Raw genomic sequence first — 22,145 nt, forward strand, 5'->3', positions numbered from 1 at the left:
AAATGGTTTCTACGTATGTGGCAATTCATTGCAAAGCACTTGGGTTTTATTATTTAATGAAGAGAAATGTTATGAACAAAGTTCATTACTACTAGTTTCTAAGAGGAGAGCGCTCAGAAACACTATGATATGGTTAATTTTGGGGTAGGTGACAGGCTAAGTGATTTCTCTACGTATCTTGCAGCCCTGTTGAGATAATTCCATAAAAGATATTTTGAAATATGCATTCAAACTACAGAATTTTCTTACTTCTAAGGCAGTCTTTAGTAATAACAAACTGTATTTGTTGTCAAAGCTGCTGTGGACAAGTGGCTCTATTACAATTAGTGTGATTCAACCCTTCCTCCAAAATGAATTTCACAAGGTGTCACAAAGTTGCATCCAATATCAGTATAGACTTTGGTAAAAGCTCTTTTTCTTGTCTGAAGTAAGTAGCAATGTATTTCAACTCTTGCAACATTTTGACTTACATTTTTCTGTGTAAACAATAATAGTTGATAATAGAGTGAATCATCTAATTTTAGAAAGTGTAGCATCCACTAATGCTATGAAATGCCACTAATTACTTCTGTTTCCATTTTATAGATGGAAAATAAGTGATTTTAGAGTTTAGTCATAAGAATTGTGATTTTACTTGGGCTGAAGGGCAGTATTTTCGTGCTTCCCATTCAAAATAAAGTCACGATAACCACCACCTAATTGCTGAAAGATTTGAGTACGCGTTTCCAAAATTTTGGCCAGAAATATTCCTCAGATGCTTGAAGCTCTAAATCTGCTCCTAACCGCAAGCAGTACCATTCTGGGTTGGCTGAGCACCTAGGGACTCATTTCATGCCTACACCTCTCAGGGGGGTCACAGCCTTCAGGAAGCAATTCAGTATTCATGAGTTGGGAGAGAAAATGAAGCTTTAGTGAGCATGCAGGGAATGTTTGCCAGGAAAGTGAGAAGGGGATGGAGTTCTTGATGCTGCCTAAAGGAACGCTCTGCATTTTGCTTTAAAAGGAGAAAATGCAGAAATAGCACTCTAAGTAGGGATCATCATGCAAACTCCGAACCAGCTTGGCGATTTACAGTGCTACTACATGATATTGAGAGGACAGAGCCAGAAATCTCAAGTGTGGGCTCGTTATTCTCACATCTAGAGCTGGGTGCCTAACACTGCGCCAGCCTCTTGTGATTTTCTGGAACATGGGAACTTGCTTCCCCTGTGCTTTAATCCACCTTACTCTACCCTTCTTTGTTTGATCCTTGTTGACCCAATTAATTATCTTTCTTCTATCCTTTTGTTCAGATTCCCTTGGCTCAGTCCCTTGAATAACTGACACAACAGAGGCTGTGGTTACTGTGTGGTTCTAGCTGTGGCTCACTTTTATTTAATAACACTGTGTTACACTGTACAACAAATTGTGACTAATTGCTTTGCCGCTGCTCTGCCAGTCTCTGAAAAGACCAGCATCATAAACCACCAAGTCAGAGCCCTCCAATGAATCTCTATAAGCTTATAAAACTTATACAAAAAGCAAACTTCGGTGAATGAGGTCTGACTGGTAGGGGAAGAAAGGGTTCTGATGAAAGAAATGTGCCCATCACTGACTCCAGTGCTGAAGTTCACAATTTGTCTAGATTTTCACCTCAGGTGTAATGTCCATAACCAGTTTTGGCTCTGCAGCCCCTGCAGAAAGCTCTGCCCTTTTGCCTTTCCCAGCAAACAAAAACTGCATCCATATAAACTTGTGTAATTTCTGTTGTTGTGTTTATTATGTGTGGGTTTGAATCTTTATTTTAATCAATGAATATAATTTCTTGCTTTCTTCCTTAGCGCTAAAAAGTGCACAATGGCTTTTTAATATTTAATTGATAGGATCACTTTACAGGGTTTAGTTTAAAGGTAACCATAGCACAAACGCATCCATTATTCAGTGCAGAGCAGCAGCCTTGCTTCTTGGGAACCCTCTTTAGTTTAATATGAGAACCCCTGTCAACAGAAAACAGTGCCGATATTGTTGTTAAGTGTGACAAACTGGCAGATGCAATGGGCACCACGCTGGAACAATGCAAACTGCTTATATCAATGGACGAGGCGATGTTCAAAAGTGAGATGAAGGTGGATGGCGAGAGGCTGTCGAGGAAGGTTCGATTCCGCGTTGCATCCTCGCACAGCGGGAGGGTGCTGAAGGAGGTGTATGCCGACGGGGAGGCCACCGATTCTCTGGACTCCGAGTACACCAGTAGCTCGGAGACCGACCAAACCAGTCGTCTGAGTGAAGTGGATGGGCAGCAGAATGGACACGTAGGGTCCGAGTGCGATGAAAATGAGAACGAGCAGGATGACTTGCTCATTTTGGTCAGAGCCACTAAAGAGAGGGGGTTTGGTACAAAGCGGGTCAACATCCTCAGCAAAAACGGCACAGTCAGGGGAGTCAAGCATAAAGTCAGCGCTGGGCAAGCCCTCTTTGACAATCTGGCTAAAGTATTTCAGGTAGGTGATACAGTTCTGCCGGCTATAAGCCCTGTGTCTGTCTCTTTCAACTCCCCACCTTATTCTTTTTTCCAATTCTCTCTTATTTTTAATTTCTCAGTGTTCTTTCTCACTCCTGTGGCTGTTCACTTGCTGTTCTTGCTTACTCTTTCTGGTATGCACCAGCTCCACGCTCAAAAGCGACTGAGAAAATTTTTCTCTGAAAATTGACCTAAAGTTTGCTGTCTGGAAATGTCTGTGTTGTGTTTCCCAGGAAAGAACCGTAGCAGAAGAATTAACTGGGGCTTGACTGGAGAACTGTACAGATCCCCTGTACAGGGACATCTCATGTTTCCACTCCTATTATATTAGTTCTAATGAGTTTACGATGTTATCCACTGTCCCCTACATGTAAATATGTATACTTGCAAATTCCATTGTGTTTAATCTACAAAGTAGATCAAATTAGATGCTGGATGGCAGCAATGGCGGTTTTCCCACATGAAAATTTCAGAGGAATGAAATCTTAGTCAGAGGTCTCTTTTATTAATGTCTGTTTTCCATTTATTTTGTAGCAGGAGCAGAATATTTGTATTTGAAACAGTAAATGCCACACTGACCCCTTAGGCAGAGAAATACAGGCCTCAGAAAAATCAATATAAATGTTCTAAAAAAAATTAGCTCACATATATAACTTTTATATATACATACACTATTCAAATCTTTAAATCATTAATACTCAAAGAAAAAAGCAAGAGTTATGCAACCAAATTCTTTCTAAAGGTTCTTATAATCCAGACTTATGGCGGTAATGTAAGTGAACTTGTCATCTGTTTCAGTGGATTGTTTTGAAAGCATTTATGAAATTTTAAAGCATGTGGAATTTGATATTAGCAATGGCTGTTGTGTATTGAAATGAAAGTTATTTCTTAATTCGAAGCTAAGGAATTCTGTAATACATTTGGAAACGGCTATAGATAAACATTCTCTTGCTTCTGAATCTGAATCCATCCTCTGTGGTGTACCTGAATTATAAAAATATTTTTGTCAACATCGATGTTCCTGTGGAAGATGGATATTTCAAGGATAAAATATCTGTTCATTTTTGTTCTTTACATCACATAGCACTGAGGTAGCTCGCTTGCTTTCAAGCTACTTACTCATGAGTTTGTCCCCTAGTTCCCGACTCTGATAAAATTTTTAACAAAATAACTTTTTCTAGGTATACATGAGTTAGGACGTGTTAACTGGGGCATGTCTGGATTCTTCTACAATCTTTACTCCAAAGACTGTTCCATGTTATTTCACTACGCAGAGTACACTGTTTCACCTCACTAGCCTCATTCAGTCCTAAAACCTTCCTCCTGCTCCGTCAGTGTCACCGAGCTAAGAAATTTGAATCAACTCAATATGTGTGGAGCCACCAGAAGACATATGTACCTCTTGCTGTTTCTCTCTCCAGTTTTAGGCTGGAAGTTCTTCAAGAAAGGTTCATGGACTGAAGTCAATGTGATTTGATTGCAATGAAGTTTCTTTTATTCCTAGCAGAGTTGCAGGTAGGACCAGCGCTATTTCCATGAGGTGTTTTGCCAGAAGAAAGGAAGGCTTGGGAGGAGGTATATCCATCTGCTATCTTCTGAAAATGACATGTAGTCTACCACAGGAGTCCATAATTAAGAGCCGTAAAATAGTTAATGGTTTTAAAGGGATAGTGATCCTGTATTTTACAGCAGAAGAAAGTGGAAAAAATAAACCATAGGGTGAAAACAAACTTAGAAATTTTTCATACAGAACATAATTAAATTTAAGCACTCTCTGCTAAAAGTGTCTTTACAAGGCTAAATGAATAAGTGGATTTTGAAAATGGCTGAGGAAAATATATGGGGAATGGAGCAGCTTCTGCTTAGGCAGGTCTAGATGACTGATTTCCAGAGATAACCGTATATTCTTACCTTAAGCATCTTCTGGACCAAATAAATATATTTAGTAGCACAGTGAACATTGTGGCTTGAGGTGTCTAAATAAACAAGTTCCTGTTTGCTCAGAGATGAAGTTTGATGTCTTGTGAAGAAGGATGATCGTTTGCGTATCTTTTATGTCATACCGCGAGCCAGTTTCCTGTGCCACATGGTGAACACAGAGGAGACCAAAGCACAAAGGCTGGCTTTGAGGCTGATTTGGAACTGCTTGATCCCAGTGTGAAATATGATAGAAATCCGTCCAATTAAAAATGTAGTAAAAACCTTTGGGATAAGTTTGGAGGGTGATTTCTAGTTTTCTGTAAGTATGTTCCAGACAGTTAATTGCACAGTAATGCCACGCAGCGAACAGGAGTTCTTAATTCAAAGACAGAGTAAGATAGAAATATGTCTCTTTTAGAAGATATAGATCAAAGCCTGTTGATCTGTACATTTTTGTATGTTTCCCCCAACTATGGGAAGTCATCTGCAATTAGATGTTTTGCTTCTCTTAAATAAGCAAGAGCAGATGTATAACAGCAGTCCTAGGGAACCTGCTTTGACAGGGGGGTTGGACCTGATGATCTCTGGAGGTCCCTTCCAACCCCTACAATTCTGTGATTCTGTGAAGATGTATATAAATTCCCTTATCCCTGAGGAGAGCCCATCTCTGCCCTTTTGATGATTCAGCAGCAGATGACCACATGATACGTTTCTCAGTCTGTGTCAAAGCAGGCATTTGTGATCTCAGAGTATGTACACTAACTCTTGTCAGTCCTAGATCCTGAGAACTGATAAACTCTTGAATACAAACACTTTTTATTTAGCATTTAATATATCACTTATTAACTAAAACGTGTGTGCAAGAAGCCAAATACCAAGTATGCATTGAGTGTCTTGTGACCCTGAAACTAGAGGGCTTTTTTTGAGATTTTTTTGTAGTGTCAGCATTCTGATTCTTCAGACTGTATCTGCAAACTGCTCTACTATATTATTACCCAAAATCCCCAGATGCTCCCTGTCACAGAGGATAGATCCTTTAAAACAAATCACTTTGCTCAGATATTCTAGGACAAGGTGGGATTCATTAACTGGGTTTTATTAAGTCGTGCAGTCAAGATCTTTGATGTTTTCTGTTCAAATAGCTGTGCTAAAAGCACTCCTATGTAATTTAATGTTCCATGGAATATTTGAGTTTTTGAATATTTTCCCCACATTTTCTAGCTATGTCCTTTTTATAGAATCAATTCAGACAGTTCCTCCCCACAACAGACTCATCTGAGAAAAAAAATAAAATTGCAGCTTCTGGAGGTTTTTTTTTAATTTTAAGGGAGTCATGTCATATAGGATGTATTTGTAGATGAAAAAGTAATTTTAATTGTTATAGGATACAGTCTTAGCCTGAGAATGTGTATCTACTACCAAGTAAATGTGCATCCCCTGCTATATCTTCCCAAATCTACCACTTCCACCACCAGTGCAATCGGCAGCTTCTCATTTCCACTGTGCTCTAGGTGATACTGCTCTGGCAGAGGGATTGGACTAGATGATCTCCAGAGGTCCCTTCCAACCTATCATTCTGTGACTCTGTGATTCCTTGAGAATTTAGGTCCCTCGCATTAGTCTATCTGACGATTGTCTGTGTCCCTGGGTGCAAGTTGCTCCAGTGCTGTGACAGTAAAAGGTCACCCATCAGGTTGGTCCTGCATGGCTGGTGCTGCTGCTGTGAGTCTGGCAGGAGAAGCCACAGGCAGCTGGGGCTGGCAGAGCCATGGGAATAGTGTGGGACAGAGCAGGACATACCTGGGAGCTACCTCATCTTCGGGGGGGGGGGGGGGGGGGGGGGGTGTAGGGCAGAAAGGTGTGGAGGAGACCAGCTCTACTGATGTTTCAGGGGAGCATGGTTTCTATGGCAACCCCTCCAGCCTTTCCCTCTCAGGGTTGGATGCCACAAGGAGAGTGTTGACATAGCAACCACATCCTGAGAAGGAGTGTGAGAAGGTGTTGCTGTGGCAACGCCTCCCCAGCCCCTGCTTGGCAGAAGGGCAGGAGGCAGTCGGTGGTCATCAGGGGAGGGCAGGCATGGTCTCACATGTCCACCTAGCCTCCAAGTGCACCTAACTCAGGACCGGAGGGGTGGCCATGTGTCCCTCCTACAGGGCTGGCAATACAGTGGTCCTACAGCTGGGAACATTTTATTTGTGAGGAATGTGCACTACTCGAAAGCCTGAATAGCAGAAAGGATCTGGAGGTCCTTGTTTGTGCACCTCCTTGGTATAAGTGAAATTATCTCCTGCTGAAATGCTAAAACTGACAGAGTCGACAGCTCTGGAGCTAGGGATTCAATCTGGAAACTGCTTCAGGAACATAAACTCTTCTCTGCATACTGAAATTTTGGTTTTATTTCAGTACGTTATTAAAATTGTTTTCTAATACTTTGAATATTGCCAACACGTGGACAGGTATGAATATTTCCTGATTTTCCCATAGAAAGTAGTAGAAAAATAGTCCTTGTTTCCTTGAAATAAATGTAATTATCTTCATGACCAATTTTTATGACCAGGCCACCCCCCCTATGATGGCTTCCAGGTGACATGGAGCAAAAATCCTTGGGTTGTCTGGTATATTGCTAAGTAGTGGAATGATCATTTCATGCCAGACTGGCTTCCACCTCAACGTGCAATGTAATGGAGCTCAGCCAAAGGTTTTACAGAGGTCTTCCCTCATTTCCACTGCTTTAGTGTAGGTCCTTTCCTCCATTTCCATACTTACACACTCCACTAGCCTTCCAGCCTCCTCTGAAAGGTCACCTTCTGCTAAATTAGCTACAGATCTCATTCTCAGGCAGCGCTTGCTGACATCTATTACAAAAGGGCAGGCCTGGTTAACAAACCTGATTAATTCCTTTGTGAACACTGCATCAGAAGGGATATGGGTGAAGAGTCAGACATAATGTACTTGGTCTTTATGATATTTTCCAGCACGGTGTCTCAGGTGGGGCTACCATTTAATGTTGCAAAGTGCAAGTCAGTATTCAGCCTGATAAAGAATTAGGTTATAAACGTTTAGAGATAGAAAGAGAGAGATGGGAAAGAGTTAAGAATCAGGTGGAAGTTTAAAATATGGAGAACTTCTGGTGTGGTTACATTCACTGTCATCTTTCTTTACTTGTATGTGACCTGGAAAGTGAATATAAAGCAGGACATGCAGAGCTGACATAGGAGTCTTGCTAATGCCAAATCACAGAGAAAATAAAAAGAAAGACAATAATAAAAGCAACTGTAATAAAAGCAGTAGATGCTGCAAGGTGCTGATAAGGAAAGTTTCTGGTGTGATAGGACAAGCAAGGGTTTTAATTTGTGTGGCACATTTTATACCACTCCAGCCACTGGAATGTATCACTACAATCCTCAAAACTGGGGGGAAGAGAGAGAGAGAGAGAGGTCTGCTTTGACTGAAGAAGTCATGGTGTTCTCCACTTCTTTGAAGGAACATCATTGCTGCTTGTCCTCCTTACACTCCAACATCATTGGACATTTTCAGCTCTGTTAGGACTGGACTACGCTTGTAAGAGGCCTTCTGAACTTTCCCTTCATATTCTCATCCATACATGCTTCCCCATGACTCCCAAATGAGAATAACTTTCAAGGGGAAAAGATGTGCTGAATCGCTTGTAACTGCTGTTACCAGTGTTAGGGAAACCTGCTCATAAGCTAAAGTCATAGCATTTGCTGCAGTGATGCCACATGTATGGATGGAGTTAAATCCCAGTGAGCTGTAGGTATCTCCTCTGAGGTATAAAGATCCAGTGTATGTTCCTAGTGTTAATGAGTACCTGGAGAAGTAACAATTGAATAGTGTAGTACAGAAATCCCCTGAAATGTAAGAAAAAATTGTAATGACATAGAGGCTCAAGTGACACTGAAAAGTAGGTTTCTGTTTCATACAGGAAATTCAGGGTTAGAAGAACAACAGGTTCAACACTGGAAGGGGCAGCGTCCCTTCAGCACTTCCTTTCTACCTTCCTAAGTGCCTGGATCTGTGACCACAGTGCATGGGACAGTCATGCAGCTGATGAATTGACAGTTAAAACAGGCAGTTTCCAGAGCTGGGGGGCTGAGTAGCCACACTAATTCAAAGAAGAATATGTTCAGGTTTTTGTGCACTTTTGATTGGAGCCTGGGGTTGATCAGTACTTAGGATATCGGTATTTATTGTTCTTGTGTTCTGCTATAAATCAGCTGTAAAGCACTGAGCTCAGACAAGTCTATTATTAGACTGTTGATGATCTTTTAGGGTTTGCTGCTGCTGGACTTGAAATACGTATTTGACTTAGGCTTGAAATGATCAGTAAACAGACTTTAAGCTACCTAAAGCTCTCAAAGTGATATACAGGTCTTGTGTCCAAAAAGACTTAGCTGTCTTTTTTTAAAAATATGGGTAAGGGATGTCTTGACTTTTCAATACACTCAGCATGGGGAAGCTTAGCAACAAAACCATGGTTACATTTATCACTTTTTCAGTAACTGAAGAAAAAAAAAAATTGCTAGACTTCTATGGTGTCAGTCTGATCAGCATGTACTGGATGCCTGTCCAACCTTCCAGAGCACTGTGTGGCCCCAAAATGTACCTTGCTCTGATGTGTCTTGATTCTTGTAAAGGATCCATAAATGAGGACCCTGTTCTTGAAATACTCACGTGCACTGTATGGGGATAAGTAGAGGCAAGCCCTGGCACAATCAACCCTTCTGTTCTGTGTTTACATATGCTTCTCCTTCAGTGGATGTAATAAGCAGGTATTTTAGCTGCTTATTGAATCACACCTACATCTGCAGATGAGTGAAAACTGTTATGACACTGAATTAATATTTCCCCACTCTGCAATATTTTCACCTGTTTAGCAAAGGTAGAAATAACTACTGCTGTGGCTTAACCCCATCTGGCAGCCAAGCACCACACATCTGCTTGCTCAGTTCATCCTGGCAGGATTGGGGAGAGAATTGGAAGAGTGAAGTGAGAAAATCTGTGGGTTGAGACAAAAACACTTTAAAAGGTAAAGCAAATGCCACACACTCAAGAAAAGCAAAACAAGGAATTCATTCCCCACTTCCCATGGGCAGGCAGGAGTTTGGCCATCTCCAGGAGAGCAGAGCTCCATCACACATTAACCTTTACCTGGGAAGACAAATGTCATCACCCCGAAAGATTCCTTCCTTATTCCCCCAGCTTTGTAATCTGAGCATGATATTACATGGTATGGAATATCCCTTTGGTCAGTCGGGGGGTCAGCTGTCTGGGTTGGGTCCCTTCCCCGCTCCTTGTGCACCACCAGCTTGCCTGTTGAAAAAGACCTGCTCAGTGCTGACTAAAACATTTCTATATTGTCAGCACTGTTTTCAGCACAGATCCAAAACACAGACCCATACTAGCTACTGGGAAGAAAATTAACTCTATCCCATCCAAAACCACTACAATGACACCAAACGAGATGAGAATTGGCTTTCATGCATTTTGCAGTCAGGCATTAGTGACACTAGGGATGCAGTTTTGAACCTTGACAGGGTAATTATTTGTACACACCAGCCTTCCCAGAGGCAGACGCCAATCTGACATCCTTCCCAGCAAGGCTTTGTGAAACACACCAAAGTCTCCAGTATAACCAAGCTCTGGTACATGCAGGATGGAAGCAGCAGAGAGGAAAAGATAATTTTGCACTTCATTAGCACCTTCTCTCTTCTGATGACAGAAAACAATTTTTAGCTGCCTGGTACTGAATAGGGTTGTCTCAGGTTTACCTCTGCTAGGGTCTATGTGCCTGTGGTCCAAGCAGATTGTGCAGCCCAGAGGAAAAAGCAGAACTGCTGCCCTGGACTGTGAGGGAGAACAGAAGTAAATTGTTCCCTCTCTGAAGCCTGCACCATGTGGCTTCTTTCCCAAAGAGAGCAATATATTAATAAGCTTCATCCCCTGGCCTTATCTTTTGCCTCACAAAGGGAACAGCAAAGAAGCTGTGCTTATACTGCAATGAGCTTGTCTATACAGAGTATGTCTATGTGGTACTACAGTGGATCACGACCTGAGGTAAGGACAAAAAAAAACCCAACAGCAAACTCACAGGCTTCTGAAGTCCTGAAGGATGTAAACATCAAGGTCCAGAACTGTGAGCCTCCAAACCTCTCTTTGGCCCCACCTTGTCTCAAAGGCAACAAAAGGCATTTATTAATGAAAACTTCACTTGGCTGTGTGCCTCAGCATCTCCCTATTGACAGGATGTGACAGTTATCTCCTACTCATGTCCTATGGGAACCACAAAATAGGCGTTCCTTTGCCTGCCTCACCTGCAGGGCTTGATGCAGTAGGTGTCTGAGCACGCCTCATGGATCAGATCCTACACAGACTGTACATAAGCAGATGCTGCTTTGTTACAAATCGTGTCTGCAGGAGGCAGGGGTGGGAGTTGTACTTGGAATCAGACAGTCACAAGACAGCATGAATAAGTTGCTGGAGCGGGAGCGGAACACAGGCTTGTTGATTCTCAACTTACAATCCCAAGTACTATGCTTCAGCTTTGTGCTTGACCTCCATGTCTTTCTTGCTTGCTTTCAAGCATAATAGTGATGGCATTGCTCCAGCAGTCTAGCAAAGCTTGTAGCCTGGGACTTGCTTCTTAGGGTCAAGAGGTAGAGAGGAGCCTGAATCCAGGTAACAAGACATGACAGATTGCAAATAACCATGTTCAGCCACCTTGTTTCACCGTCTCTGTTTAAATCTAAAAATACATTTGCTTTATTTTCTGAAAGTGCCCTGGATCTGGCCAGGCCAGAATCAACCTCCACAAGCAGCCAGCACAGGTGAGCTGAGTTAGTTAGCCCAGGCTGTTTCCACACCATCTGACATCACTCCCCCATAAAAGGGCCTGGTTGGGGAGAGGTGCTCCTAAGTGCCTCCAGGGCAGTGTGAGTGCGGCTGGGTGTTGAGTTGACCCTCAGGTCCTGGAGTACTCTGCTATCCTTAGGTTGGTAAAGCACTGTGTTATCACTGGGTGTGAGTCAAGTTTGCTGTGGGCTGTTGTTTCCTGTTCACAGAGCTTTTGTCAGTAAACTGTCCATACCCAAACCCACAGGGGCTCTGCCTGTTTCTCCTCTGTGAGCAGTGTATGGTGCTCAGTCACAGCTTGGGGCTTAACCACTACAGAAAGAAAGAACCAGTGTGCTTGTTCACAGAACCCAAGAGTGTGAAGGCCAAATGAAAAAACTTCCTGGTTGTACTACGTGGGTTTCCTCAATCATATTAGCCTCAGGACATTCTCTGAGCTGAAAATAGCCATAAAGTGAGAAGGTATTAGGAAGATATACCATATATGCTTGCCATCCTCTTGCTTGTCATTATCTGCCTGGTAGATGACCAAGAAGACCAGATGAACACTGGGTCCAAGGCCATGTACTGCTCTTCTATAACGCTTCTTTGTGGAACTGCTCAGTGAGGTCCTCAGACTTTGAATTAACATGGAAAATGCTTCATCTTACTTCAAACTGAATTAAAAAAGAGTAACGTTATATAAAGAGCCTATCAAAAATTTTTAGCATGCCAGTGCAGACTTTTTTCTACTTATTCTAACAGTAGGAAATCTTTTTTCTAAATTTGCTTCTTACAACAGAGATGAAAAAGATGAAGTGATTAGTCTTAATTATTAATTAGTAGCAATAACCCTACACTTTTTTCCTAGCTGTGGAGCTCAACTCAGTAACTCAGCAGGACAATCATGAGAAAATATCTTTTGAAATAGTCTTAAAACTAGGACCATCAAGCAAAGTGGGGGCTATTGCCCTTTCTTTGATACTGTCCAGCAGGCTGCCTGCTAACTCAATTGCTGTGTCCTCTTACCCTTGAATATCTGTTTGCCCTTGACACAACATACACAAAGTCTGTGGATCACATAAAGCTGAAATAAAATGCCTACATATATGAGCCATCCTATATGCTTAATTACTAGCACTGCTCTTGGTTGTTGTTCCCTAATTTTTTGTACAAATAAATTTATTTGCAATGTGATATTTAAGGCTCCTCACTGTACCTGAGCATCTTGGGTGAGGTATGTTTTAGTTGCATTTACAAAGATGGAAGCAAATATCTGGCTACACTGGGACAATTTGTCGTGGAATTGCACAGCAGTACTATTGTGCAATTGTAAAAATACAGTGATAATGAGTATGAAACACTGCTTTATTTAAAGAAAAAAGTTCAAAAGAGTGAAGAACTATCTTTACCTTAGTGGTATGATTCTCCAGGCAGGTATTAGTGCTTTTGATTTCATGCCATTGAAGGCATTGGCAAAAGTGCTTTCTAACAAGTTAATTACATTACAATTACATTCAGTTTACAGAACTGTTCTGGTTCTGAACTAGGATTTGCAAACGTTTACACTAGTATTTGCAAACAGAAGCTAGACAAATATAAATATACACCTGCTGCACTGGTACTGTGTTACAGTAACCCAAGAAAACCCATGTTTTAGCAGTTGATGGAAATCATGTTTCAGGAGTCACCTGCTGCTAAATTAGTTGGCATGCAGGTGTCATTGAGGACTATTTCCTTCCTGAAGAGAGAAGAAATTAAGTCATGCTTTATTTGTAGATAATGCTTGATAGGCTGGTCTGACCTGTCAGCAGCTTGCTCTGACATTTGTCTACTAGTGTTGACAGTTCATTACATTCAACACAAGGTACCTGATTAACAGCTTGAAAGAAATGATTGAAGAAATATTTTGGGGGGTTTTTTGTTGCTGGAGCTTTAACCTGTGACTGCAATGTTCATCAGCATACTAAGTTTGTAGTTTAAGTGCAAGAAAACATGCTTCAGAATGGAATTTGCAGCCAGGGAGAAAAGGATTTGACTTTCATGCATGAAAACCTTCCTCATTGCTGCAGCATGCAGTACCAGGTAGTATAAAGCATGAACTTCAGATCTCACTGATTCTTTTTCAAAAATGTGCGAGATAAATAAGAACTAGGACAGCATCCTTTGGCTGTTGGTTTTTAAAAGGAGTTGGAAAAATAAAGCTTCTCATCCAAACAGGCAATCTTGTGGTTTTGCTTGACACAGTAGTTATATTGTGGAGGGGCTCCCACAGCACAACTCTTTACAGGCTCCATCACACACAGCAACAGAAGTGGTCACAGATGAGCAGCTGGAGTCAGTGAGGTAGAGAGTCATTTCACACATGGCAAGAAAGAAGACAGAAAAAGCATCATTCATTGCTAGCATGAATTGTGGAAAGCATTTTAACAACCTTAGTACAATTTTGCTTTGGAACTATATCTAGAGTCACCATCCATCAACAATGTCAGAGGATTATGTCTTCTGCAGTGCAGAAATACCACACACAGACTTGTTCTCCCCCCACTCTGTGCAAAGAAATATGGAAAAACTTACTGGCCTGTATTTGCAGACACTTATAACAGCATCCAATGTTATGTTTTGCATTGACAAATTGGTAAATGCCAGTGCAAAGTCAAAGAAGGTTTTCTTTGGTATTGAGTCCCACTAGCCTTGTTTGGAATACTACTGGTTGTTAATTATCTAATTAGCTTTACAAATATTAAGAATTGACAGCACTCAGACTATTAAGAAAAATCTATTTTCCCACAAAACCTGTGTAAGACAAAGCAGTCAGTTTGTCAACCTGTAACTGAAGTTTTAGTTTTAAAAGAAAGTGTGGTCTTTTCCTGCCCAGCTGCTCATGTCCTGTTCATGGTTTACTACATCTAAAAGCAAACTGGGACTCCATCCCAGTCCCATATGTAGCTGTGAAGCATTTAATTGTTGATCAATGGAGAACAGCATAAGAGGCAGACTGACAGAAGCAGTGAAAAATGACACCTTTAAGCATTATTGCTGCAGTTCCTTCCACCTATCTCAGGTCTTAATCTGCATCTGGAGAACTTCCCTTTCCAGGAGTTTGCTAACACTTTCAATCAGATTCCCAAATGTGCAGTGGGTAAGTCCAGTAGTTCTTCCAAATCCCACAGTGATCCAAAAATATAATCACCCACTCAGTCCCTCCAAGTCCAAACTCAAGCTGTCATGAAGTTTTAAAAGGGATAGCAGTTTCTAAATGACTTTTTCAGAAAATAGGTTCTGTTCATTTAAATCTATCTGCAAAATTTTACCATGGCAGCTATTGTTTTTGTATCTGCTGGGTGGCCAGGCCCTTAAACTTACTGGCTCAGTGCATGGTGTTCTCATGGATCCTAATGTGAGAGACTGTGGGGGTGAAAGGCCAATATTTGCAGCTGCATGTAGATGATGTATTCTACCATTTTTTCTGCTGCTGCTTACTGGGAGCAGCCTTGGACTGTGTAGTTTCTTCAGCAAGGTAGTTTTATCCTCAGCTGCTCCAGCAGTTCTCTTTTGAAGTCACAAGTAAGAGCAAGAGTTGTTGAAAAAGGAGAGATGTCTGATGAACTTTCTGATTGTTCATGTTGTTTCAGTTCTTTTTTTGACAGAAGGTCATACAACTGGCAGAAATTAATCAGTATGGTGTGTCAGCACCATTTGAAGGCATGATATGATATTAGACTAAATGTTGTTATTGATTTTTCTTGCTGCAGGGGATTAAATGATGTATATACAAAGAGCTCCAAAAGAAAAGCAGATAGCCAAGGCGATCATCTCAGCATCTGCATTTGTAGTATTCATGTATTCCTTGCCGAGAACACATTTAACTCTGATGTTATGCACATTTTAGCCTCATTATAAGAACATCATTATATGAAAAGTATGATTGTAAGAATAACAGTTTGTTTGATTTAAAAAATACATGTGTCTCAGCCAAATCCTGAATCATAGTAGAGCATGAAGCTGTGCACACTGACTGTTAAAAAATAACTGTGTTATGCACTGTGATACATACAGAATGTGATGTGATGTATACAGAAAAATTAACTTGGTAGCTATTTTAACTAACAGGTTTAGGAGCTGCTGAAAAGCTGCGACATTCAGATATTCAGATACCTATTTGGTTAAAAAAGAAAAAAAATCTTACACCTTAGATATTTTTTCAGCAGCATAATCTATAACACTGCTTCACAGAGATGTATTCTGTTTTACTCACTATGTGAGTAAAATGGTGGATGAGTCATCTGTTGCCTTTGTACATCAAGGCTGGCAGCCACAACATAGGCTATTCCAGGGCAGAGCTGGTTTATGTATACTCTTTAGGGGTTACATCCTCCATGTCTGCATAAAAATCTCAAGCCCTCTGCCTTTGGTTTTGGAATCTATTACATAAGAAAAGGAATGAAGCACTGTACATGTGCAGTGCTGATGGAGTTTTTAAATTAAAGAGATGGAGATTGAGTGTTGCCCAGAGAGGCAGTGGAGGCCCCATCCCTGGAGACATTCAAGGTCAGGCTTGATGGGGATCTGAGCAACTTGTTCATAGATGCAGGGGGTTGGACTAGATGACCTCTAAAGGTCCCTTCCAGCCTAACACATATGATTCTATAACTAGTAATTAACTACTTGTGGTTTAAAGATGAAGGTACTGAAGTTCCAGATACTATTAAGTAATAAGGTAGCTGAGAGAGTAGTTCCAATTAGGTTAAGTAATATATCAGGGAATCAAGGGCTTTCATCACTTGGTGCTCATATGGAACAAAATAATGCTATAACTACAAGAGGTTCCTTTTCATCACTTATGCATATTCAATGGTAAGGCTTGCTCTCACTGAGGACTAAGGGCTGAATAAGCATTTCATCTGCACTCTGTTGTACTAAGCACAGCTTAACTTTGCTCTTTGCCTCATTCAAAGATTTGTGCAAAATTTGTTACCAGTTGCAGAATGCTTTGTGACCCCGTGTGAAAGCATGCCCACCTGAAAAATAGTTGGCCTTTTCCTTAACCATGCAGTACAATTAGCATCAATATTTTACAGAACAGCCTGGTTTTGTCTCAGCTCAGATGAGTAACACTTTCGGGTAGAATTTAAATTGTATGAAGTGTCAGGAAAAAAAAAGTACATTATTTGCCAGATGTTTGCAGATGAAAACTGAGTGTACTAGAAGGGTGATGGTTTTACCCAGTATTGTTCAACACTCCCTAGTAGTTTCAGGACTTCAGTGCATCTATTGACAAGAATATAGTAAAAAATATAACCACTTGTCAGAAACTCCAGGGTGCATTGCAAATAAACAGGCTTCATTTAACTCTCTCCTCAGCTTAGGAAGGTAAATTGTGAAGAATGGATCATAATTTTGAATTTTCTCTGCTACCAATTGCAGTTGACAATGTGACCTTCTTTCATGTAGGCTATTTCCTTCTTTTGTAGCTTCCTGAGTGAGCAAAAGTAGTTCTATTGTATAAGACAGACTGACTCCAGGGTGTAATTAATCCATGAGGAAAGGCTTAAGCACCTGCCAATGAAAATGCAATAAATTTTCAACTGAGCTAAGTCTAACTGTTAAGAGCTTTCCTGAATATTTCTTTTTACTTGCTTATTGTCTTTAACACTAGGAAAATCACCAGTTGCAGCACTGGTGCAAATAAGAAAAAAGTCATGGACTATTGTGTTGACTATTGCCCTATAGTATTCTGGTGTATTGAAGGAAAGTCTTAGGAAAAGAGATCCATTCTCCACACAAAGAACAGCCTGGCAAAGAAGGAAGAGTTATGTGATATCATGAGCAGGATCTCACTCGCTAACCATTTTATTCTCCAGTCAGAAATATGATGAATCACATTTGTAAGCACCTCTACAGACTAGAATTAATTTTCATAGACTGCTAATGCCTTTTAATTATCCTGTCATTGATATTTGGGAACTATAAAGGAGATCACTGCATGAGTAAACTGCACCTGGCTATGTTTAAATGTAAAATGACTGAGTCAGAGATCCATGTATGTGTTTATGCAGGTGTTGTTATTATTATTAGTCTAAGGATACAAAGGGAAAATTTTAGAAAGGATGAGTAAGGATGTGGTGAAAGAGAGAAGAAAAGAGGGAGGGATAGAAACCTGTTTTTTAAAAAATCCTTTACCTGCCTGCTGGAGAACAGTAGAGAGGGCATTCCAAAGCTACTGCCAAGTTAAAAAGGAATGGGGCAGAGCAGACATGGCAATTTTCATGACAACCATTTGCTGCTGATCAATGCAAATCTGTTTCTCTGCAGTATGAAATGTTCTACTGAGTAAGGCAGCAGTGATTACAGACAGATGGGACCAGTGTGCTCAAACCAGGACTCACTCGGAGCCATGCTGTTTGGTGACTTTTCCATGTGATCTGAGATGTCAAACATGGCCATCTTTATCTGTCAGCTCTCAGCAAGTCCTGCTCTGGTTCACTTCTGCCTAAAGCCATCCTTACTTAGAGAATATTCTCAAATAGGGTGCAAGCTTCCCAGTGATCCCACGTAGGCAACTAAAAATCCAGACATCTTGATCAGTGTGATAGGTGACAAGCAAAAGAAAAAGCTGCTTATGACAAGAGAAAATAGGGTTTGTGCCCTACAACCAAGAGTGCTGTTTAAGATAAATGTATTGTGGTTTTTTTAATAATTTGGGGTGACATGAGAAATGATACATAAAGAAATAGTAGAATTACCACTGAAGTCTGAGTAGCAGGACAAAACATTTGCTCTCAAGACAGTTAAATTTATTTGAAAAATCCTACTCATATTATTAAAAAGCAGTCCCCAAAGTATTTTAAAATGTGAGATGACAACAAGAAAAATAACACACAAAAAATAACTAGTCATTTATTCAAGTAGCATACAAGCAACTATAGGCAAGGCTAGATATGCTTAAAAGTTCTTTTTGGTTAGGTGACCGAACACCAAGTGCTAGTCAGATCTCTCTAAAGTTGATCTACATGCTCTATTATTTCCAGGCCTCCTTGCTTTGACTACAACCAGAAAACAGAAAGCACACCCCTCTCCCCCGCCTCCCAAGAGTGTAAAAACTGAACAATGTTTTTAAACTTGAGAAAGAGTTCCTTTTTATGAATTCAATTCTCATTTTACTCAGTCTATTTCTCCCTGTTGCTAGTGATAAAGAGATAGAGGTGAAATAGCGCTCAATGTTGAATAATAATTACTTTTCATACCCCTACATGTAGCTTTTATCACCAAGTCGTAACTCATAACTGTTAAGCAATAGGAAATGAAATGGTGTAATTTAGGACAAATCTTCTAAAAACGGCCACCTATACTCAGATTTCCAGGGCTCGCACGTTACTTAGAGTTATATAATTAACAGTAACATTCTTTTCGCGACCCATCTGTGTTCTATTGTTTCAGTTCTCTGGTCTTCCGCAGTACTTACAGACTTAAGTTTAGGCAGACAGATGCTATGCAGCTCAGGCCATACATCTTTAATGTGCTGATGGAATAATTTCTTTAGGTGACATACAGTAGACTTATTTTTTTTTTGTCTCTTACAGTAATTGGTTTCTGTTTGCAAGGTATTTTGGAGAAGTAACACTAACCTCACAGTTTTCCTGATCTCTAACTTCATGTTGGCTGTTAGTAGACACAGAAAATTGGTAGGAGTGATACATTGTGAATCTACCACTTTTATTTTCACATTTTGTTTGACTTCCCAGTTTTCCAGTTGTTTAAAAGACATCTTTCTCAGGTCAGACATTGACAAAGCATAGCAAACACTGTGAGCACAGAACCTCAGCTTAAAAGTCTTCAGAAAACTGTCTCCAGGTAAACAACCACAAACAGCCATACAATAAATTAGGCTCTTCTCTTTTACTTTCATGTTCATGTAAGACAACCATAAAACTTTACTGGAATAATTCAAAAGCAATGTCCCCTTTGTTTTGCCTGGATCAGACATGCTACTGGAGCCCAAATGGGTCAAATATGCAACGAAAGTTCTGGCCAAAATTTAGACCTAAATTAAAAGACCTCCAAATGGTCACACAATTCATTCAACAACATAATGTTATATATTTTTGTAGATATCACAACTGTATCCAAGGCTGTCATACCACAAGCCATATCTGCCAGAAAGAATATTCTTGTACAGGTGGGAAGTTTCAGCCTGACCACTGTCGACAGGGTGTGAATTTTAGTGCAAATTATTTTCATAGTGAAATACTTCGTTTCTTTAAGTATTTTGTTATCTGATGTTTTTTATATGAATTCAACTTACAAGCGGTGCTGGAATTGAGACAGGAAGCTATGATGAGAAAATGGGTAAAACACAAGGGGTATTGGTGGAGGAGGCAAAGGTCCTTCTCTGACATGGTAAAGGTTGACTTAAGTATATGTGGAGAAACATCTCTGAGTAAGTCGATAGGATTAAAAAATACAGCATCCTTGCCAAGTTATTCTGTAGAGGTATTTGAAAAGATGAAGCTAACCAAGAGCCGTAAGAACTAGAGGAAACCAAGATTATGGCAAATCAGACTAGCCAGGTTGAAGATACTGAGATGAAGTAGCTAGTATGCAGAAAATCTCAGATGGCCGTTATGTAAGGTCTGTGACTGTGAATATATGGGATAGGTGAAGTGGAATAAAACAGGAACGCTGATATTGTAAGGGGGAATTCAGGAGATAATTATTTGTGGAGAAAAACTGGGTTTATCCATGGGATGTTAGCTAAAGCTTCCTGCTATATGGATTTGCAGAGACATCTTGGAGGGAGATGATAGACCTCTGATCATCAGTGTTTGCAAGGTGGTTTGGGAGCTTGAAAAGCTGGTGTGATGGCTGTGGAGAGGGTCTGCAGTGATTTTAAGTATTTTTAAGTATTTTCATAGTGTTTGTTAAGAAGGTTAAGTACACGTGTTCACTTGGATTCATAGAACTTCTCAACAAACCTGTCATAACAGGGAGTGGTTCTTTGAATTCATCACTTCAGGCATAACCTGCAAACAGTACACTGCTTTCTAAGTTTTGTCTCAGTTGTTTCCTGGTTTAGCTTGTGGCACTAGTTTGCACCAGAAAGGCAGAGTTCATCTGAAGTGGTGGCATTATATGTGCTCCACCATGATGATCTTCAGACAAAAGGATGTGTTAGGTGTGACACTTTCCATGAGTAAGACACATCCAGAAACCTGGAAACGGTGTTCACCACAAATGGTCCTACCTTTGATTTGGGAAGATCTGCTTAGTGGTCTGAATCTTCTGGTGGGCCTCTGTCCCATTTTGGTTGATTAATTAAACACTCTACTGTATGGTAATAAGGAGGCATGAGTTACTTCTACGCTGGTACTTCTACTCCTGGCCACTCTTGCAGCCTGCCTGCCTCCCAGGTTTCTAATTTTGAGCATATGTAAATCTTAAGAAAATATAAGGGCTGCACTTGAATGAGTCCCTCACTGGCTGTCAGTAATGTAAAGTGTGGCAGTGAAGTACTCTGTCTTGAGAGAATAAAGCAGAGCGCAAAAAGCAGGTGAAAGAAGCCTTCTGCATGCTGGCAATGTTGGAGGAAGTACAGATCTCTCCTGGAGGCCTGGGGACATCTGGGTGTTAAAATCCTGAGAGATGACTTTGACCTGGAAGAGAGGTGAAGATCAGGCAGGCATGTGGGAGGGAAAGGGACGATTAGTCTGCAATATGGTCAGTTCTCTGAAGGAAAAAGAAAGGCAAAATGTCCAGGCAAACATGAGTTCTCAATTATAGTTTAAATTTGGAATTTTTGGAAAAGCCAGATGAAGGGGAGGAAATGGTATTTTTATCCTGTAGTGTAACAGCCCAACTGGTGACCAACATTAATAACATTTTTGTTCATTCTTTTGATTACAACACAAAAATATCTATATATTTAACCATATTCATGGTGAATTTTCTTCCTAACTTCGTTTTAGTGAGAAGAACAAACCCTAGCATACTTTCCACCAGAACTTCAGTTCTGGACACAAGGCAATTTGAAGTTTTGAAAAATTTTTGCCTTTTTTTTTTACCATAGCATTTTTCTGAATTTATCTCTTTATCTGTTTGAGTGGCACAGATGGTGTCAAACATTAATAAGCAGTTCTACTTAGCATTTGTGCTATGCAAAGACCCAAGAAGCAAATCAGAGAGCTTATATCTCCTGTAACACAATTTTGCAGAAGTATAGGTTTCAATTTCCTGATCCAGCGATTACATCAAACAAAGAGAAACTGTTTATATCACCACTCGGGTTGTTCAACTGAAAGCCATTTATCAAACATAGCAGATAATCAAGCATTAGTAAAACTAGCTTGTAACTCCCCTACTGACACTGCAGAGAAAACAATTGCTTCCCTGGCTGGATGCCATGTGACAGCACACAAAACCCAGTCCTTCAACACAGAGTAGGCACAGAGGGGAAATATGGAATAACCCACTGCCGAAGAAGATTCATTGTCAGGACAGGTGCTGGCTGAGGCTTATGTGATGTGTTCTGTACAGGTTAAGGTAGGTCTTAAGCACGTTCATATTAAATATACTGCAAAAAAGCTATGAGAAATTAAATCTACGTTTTTGAACCAGCAGCATTTCAGAAAGTGAGGTGTTTTGGGGTTTTTATTTTGCTGAAGAGAAAAGATTTTGTAGGTTAGTGCTTGGTCATTGCTTCAAAAAAGACAGATACTTTATTTATGGGTAAAATAATCCCAGGACCTCTCGCATAGGAAGTACTGCTGGTCTGAAATGGATCAATAAGGCAAGAGGAGGGTAATAGATGAGCAGTATCAGAGCAGTTTTTAACTTACTTTCCTGAACAGTTCATTTCAAAGCTGACATTACAGTT

General features: G+C 40.4%; 1 protein-coding gene across 1 annotated transcript in view; it reads left to right on the top strand.

The window, feature by feature from the left end:
* Positions 1-2,033: 2,033 nt before the first annotated feature.
* Positions 2,034-22,145, top strand: part of GRXCR1 (glutaredoxin and cysteine rich domain containing 1) — a gene marked incomplete at both ends in the record, with an annotated part of 40,891 nt that continues 20,779 nt past the window's right edge. Inside the window, one exon of the mRNA XM_084266857.1 lies at positions 2,034-2,480. Coding sequence (XP_084122983.1) covers positions 2,034-2,480 — 447 coding nt within the window. The remainder of the gene's footprint in view (positions 2,481-22,145) is intronic.

This window comes from Gallinula chloropus (assembly GCF_964237585.1).
Source record: "Gallinula chloropus genome assembly, chromosome: 7".
NCBI classification, from domain to species: Eukaryota; Metazoa; Chordata; class Aves; order Gruiformes; family Rallidae; genus Gallinula; species Gallinula chloropus.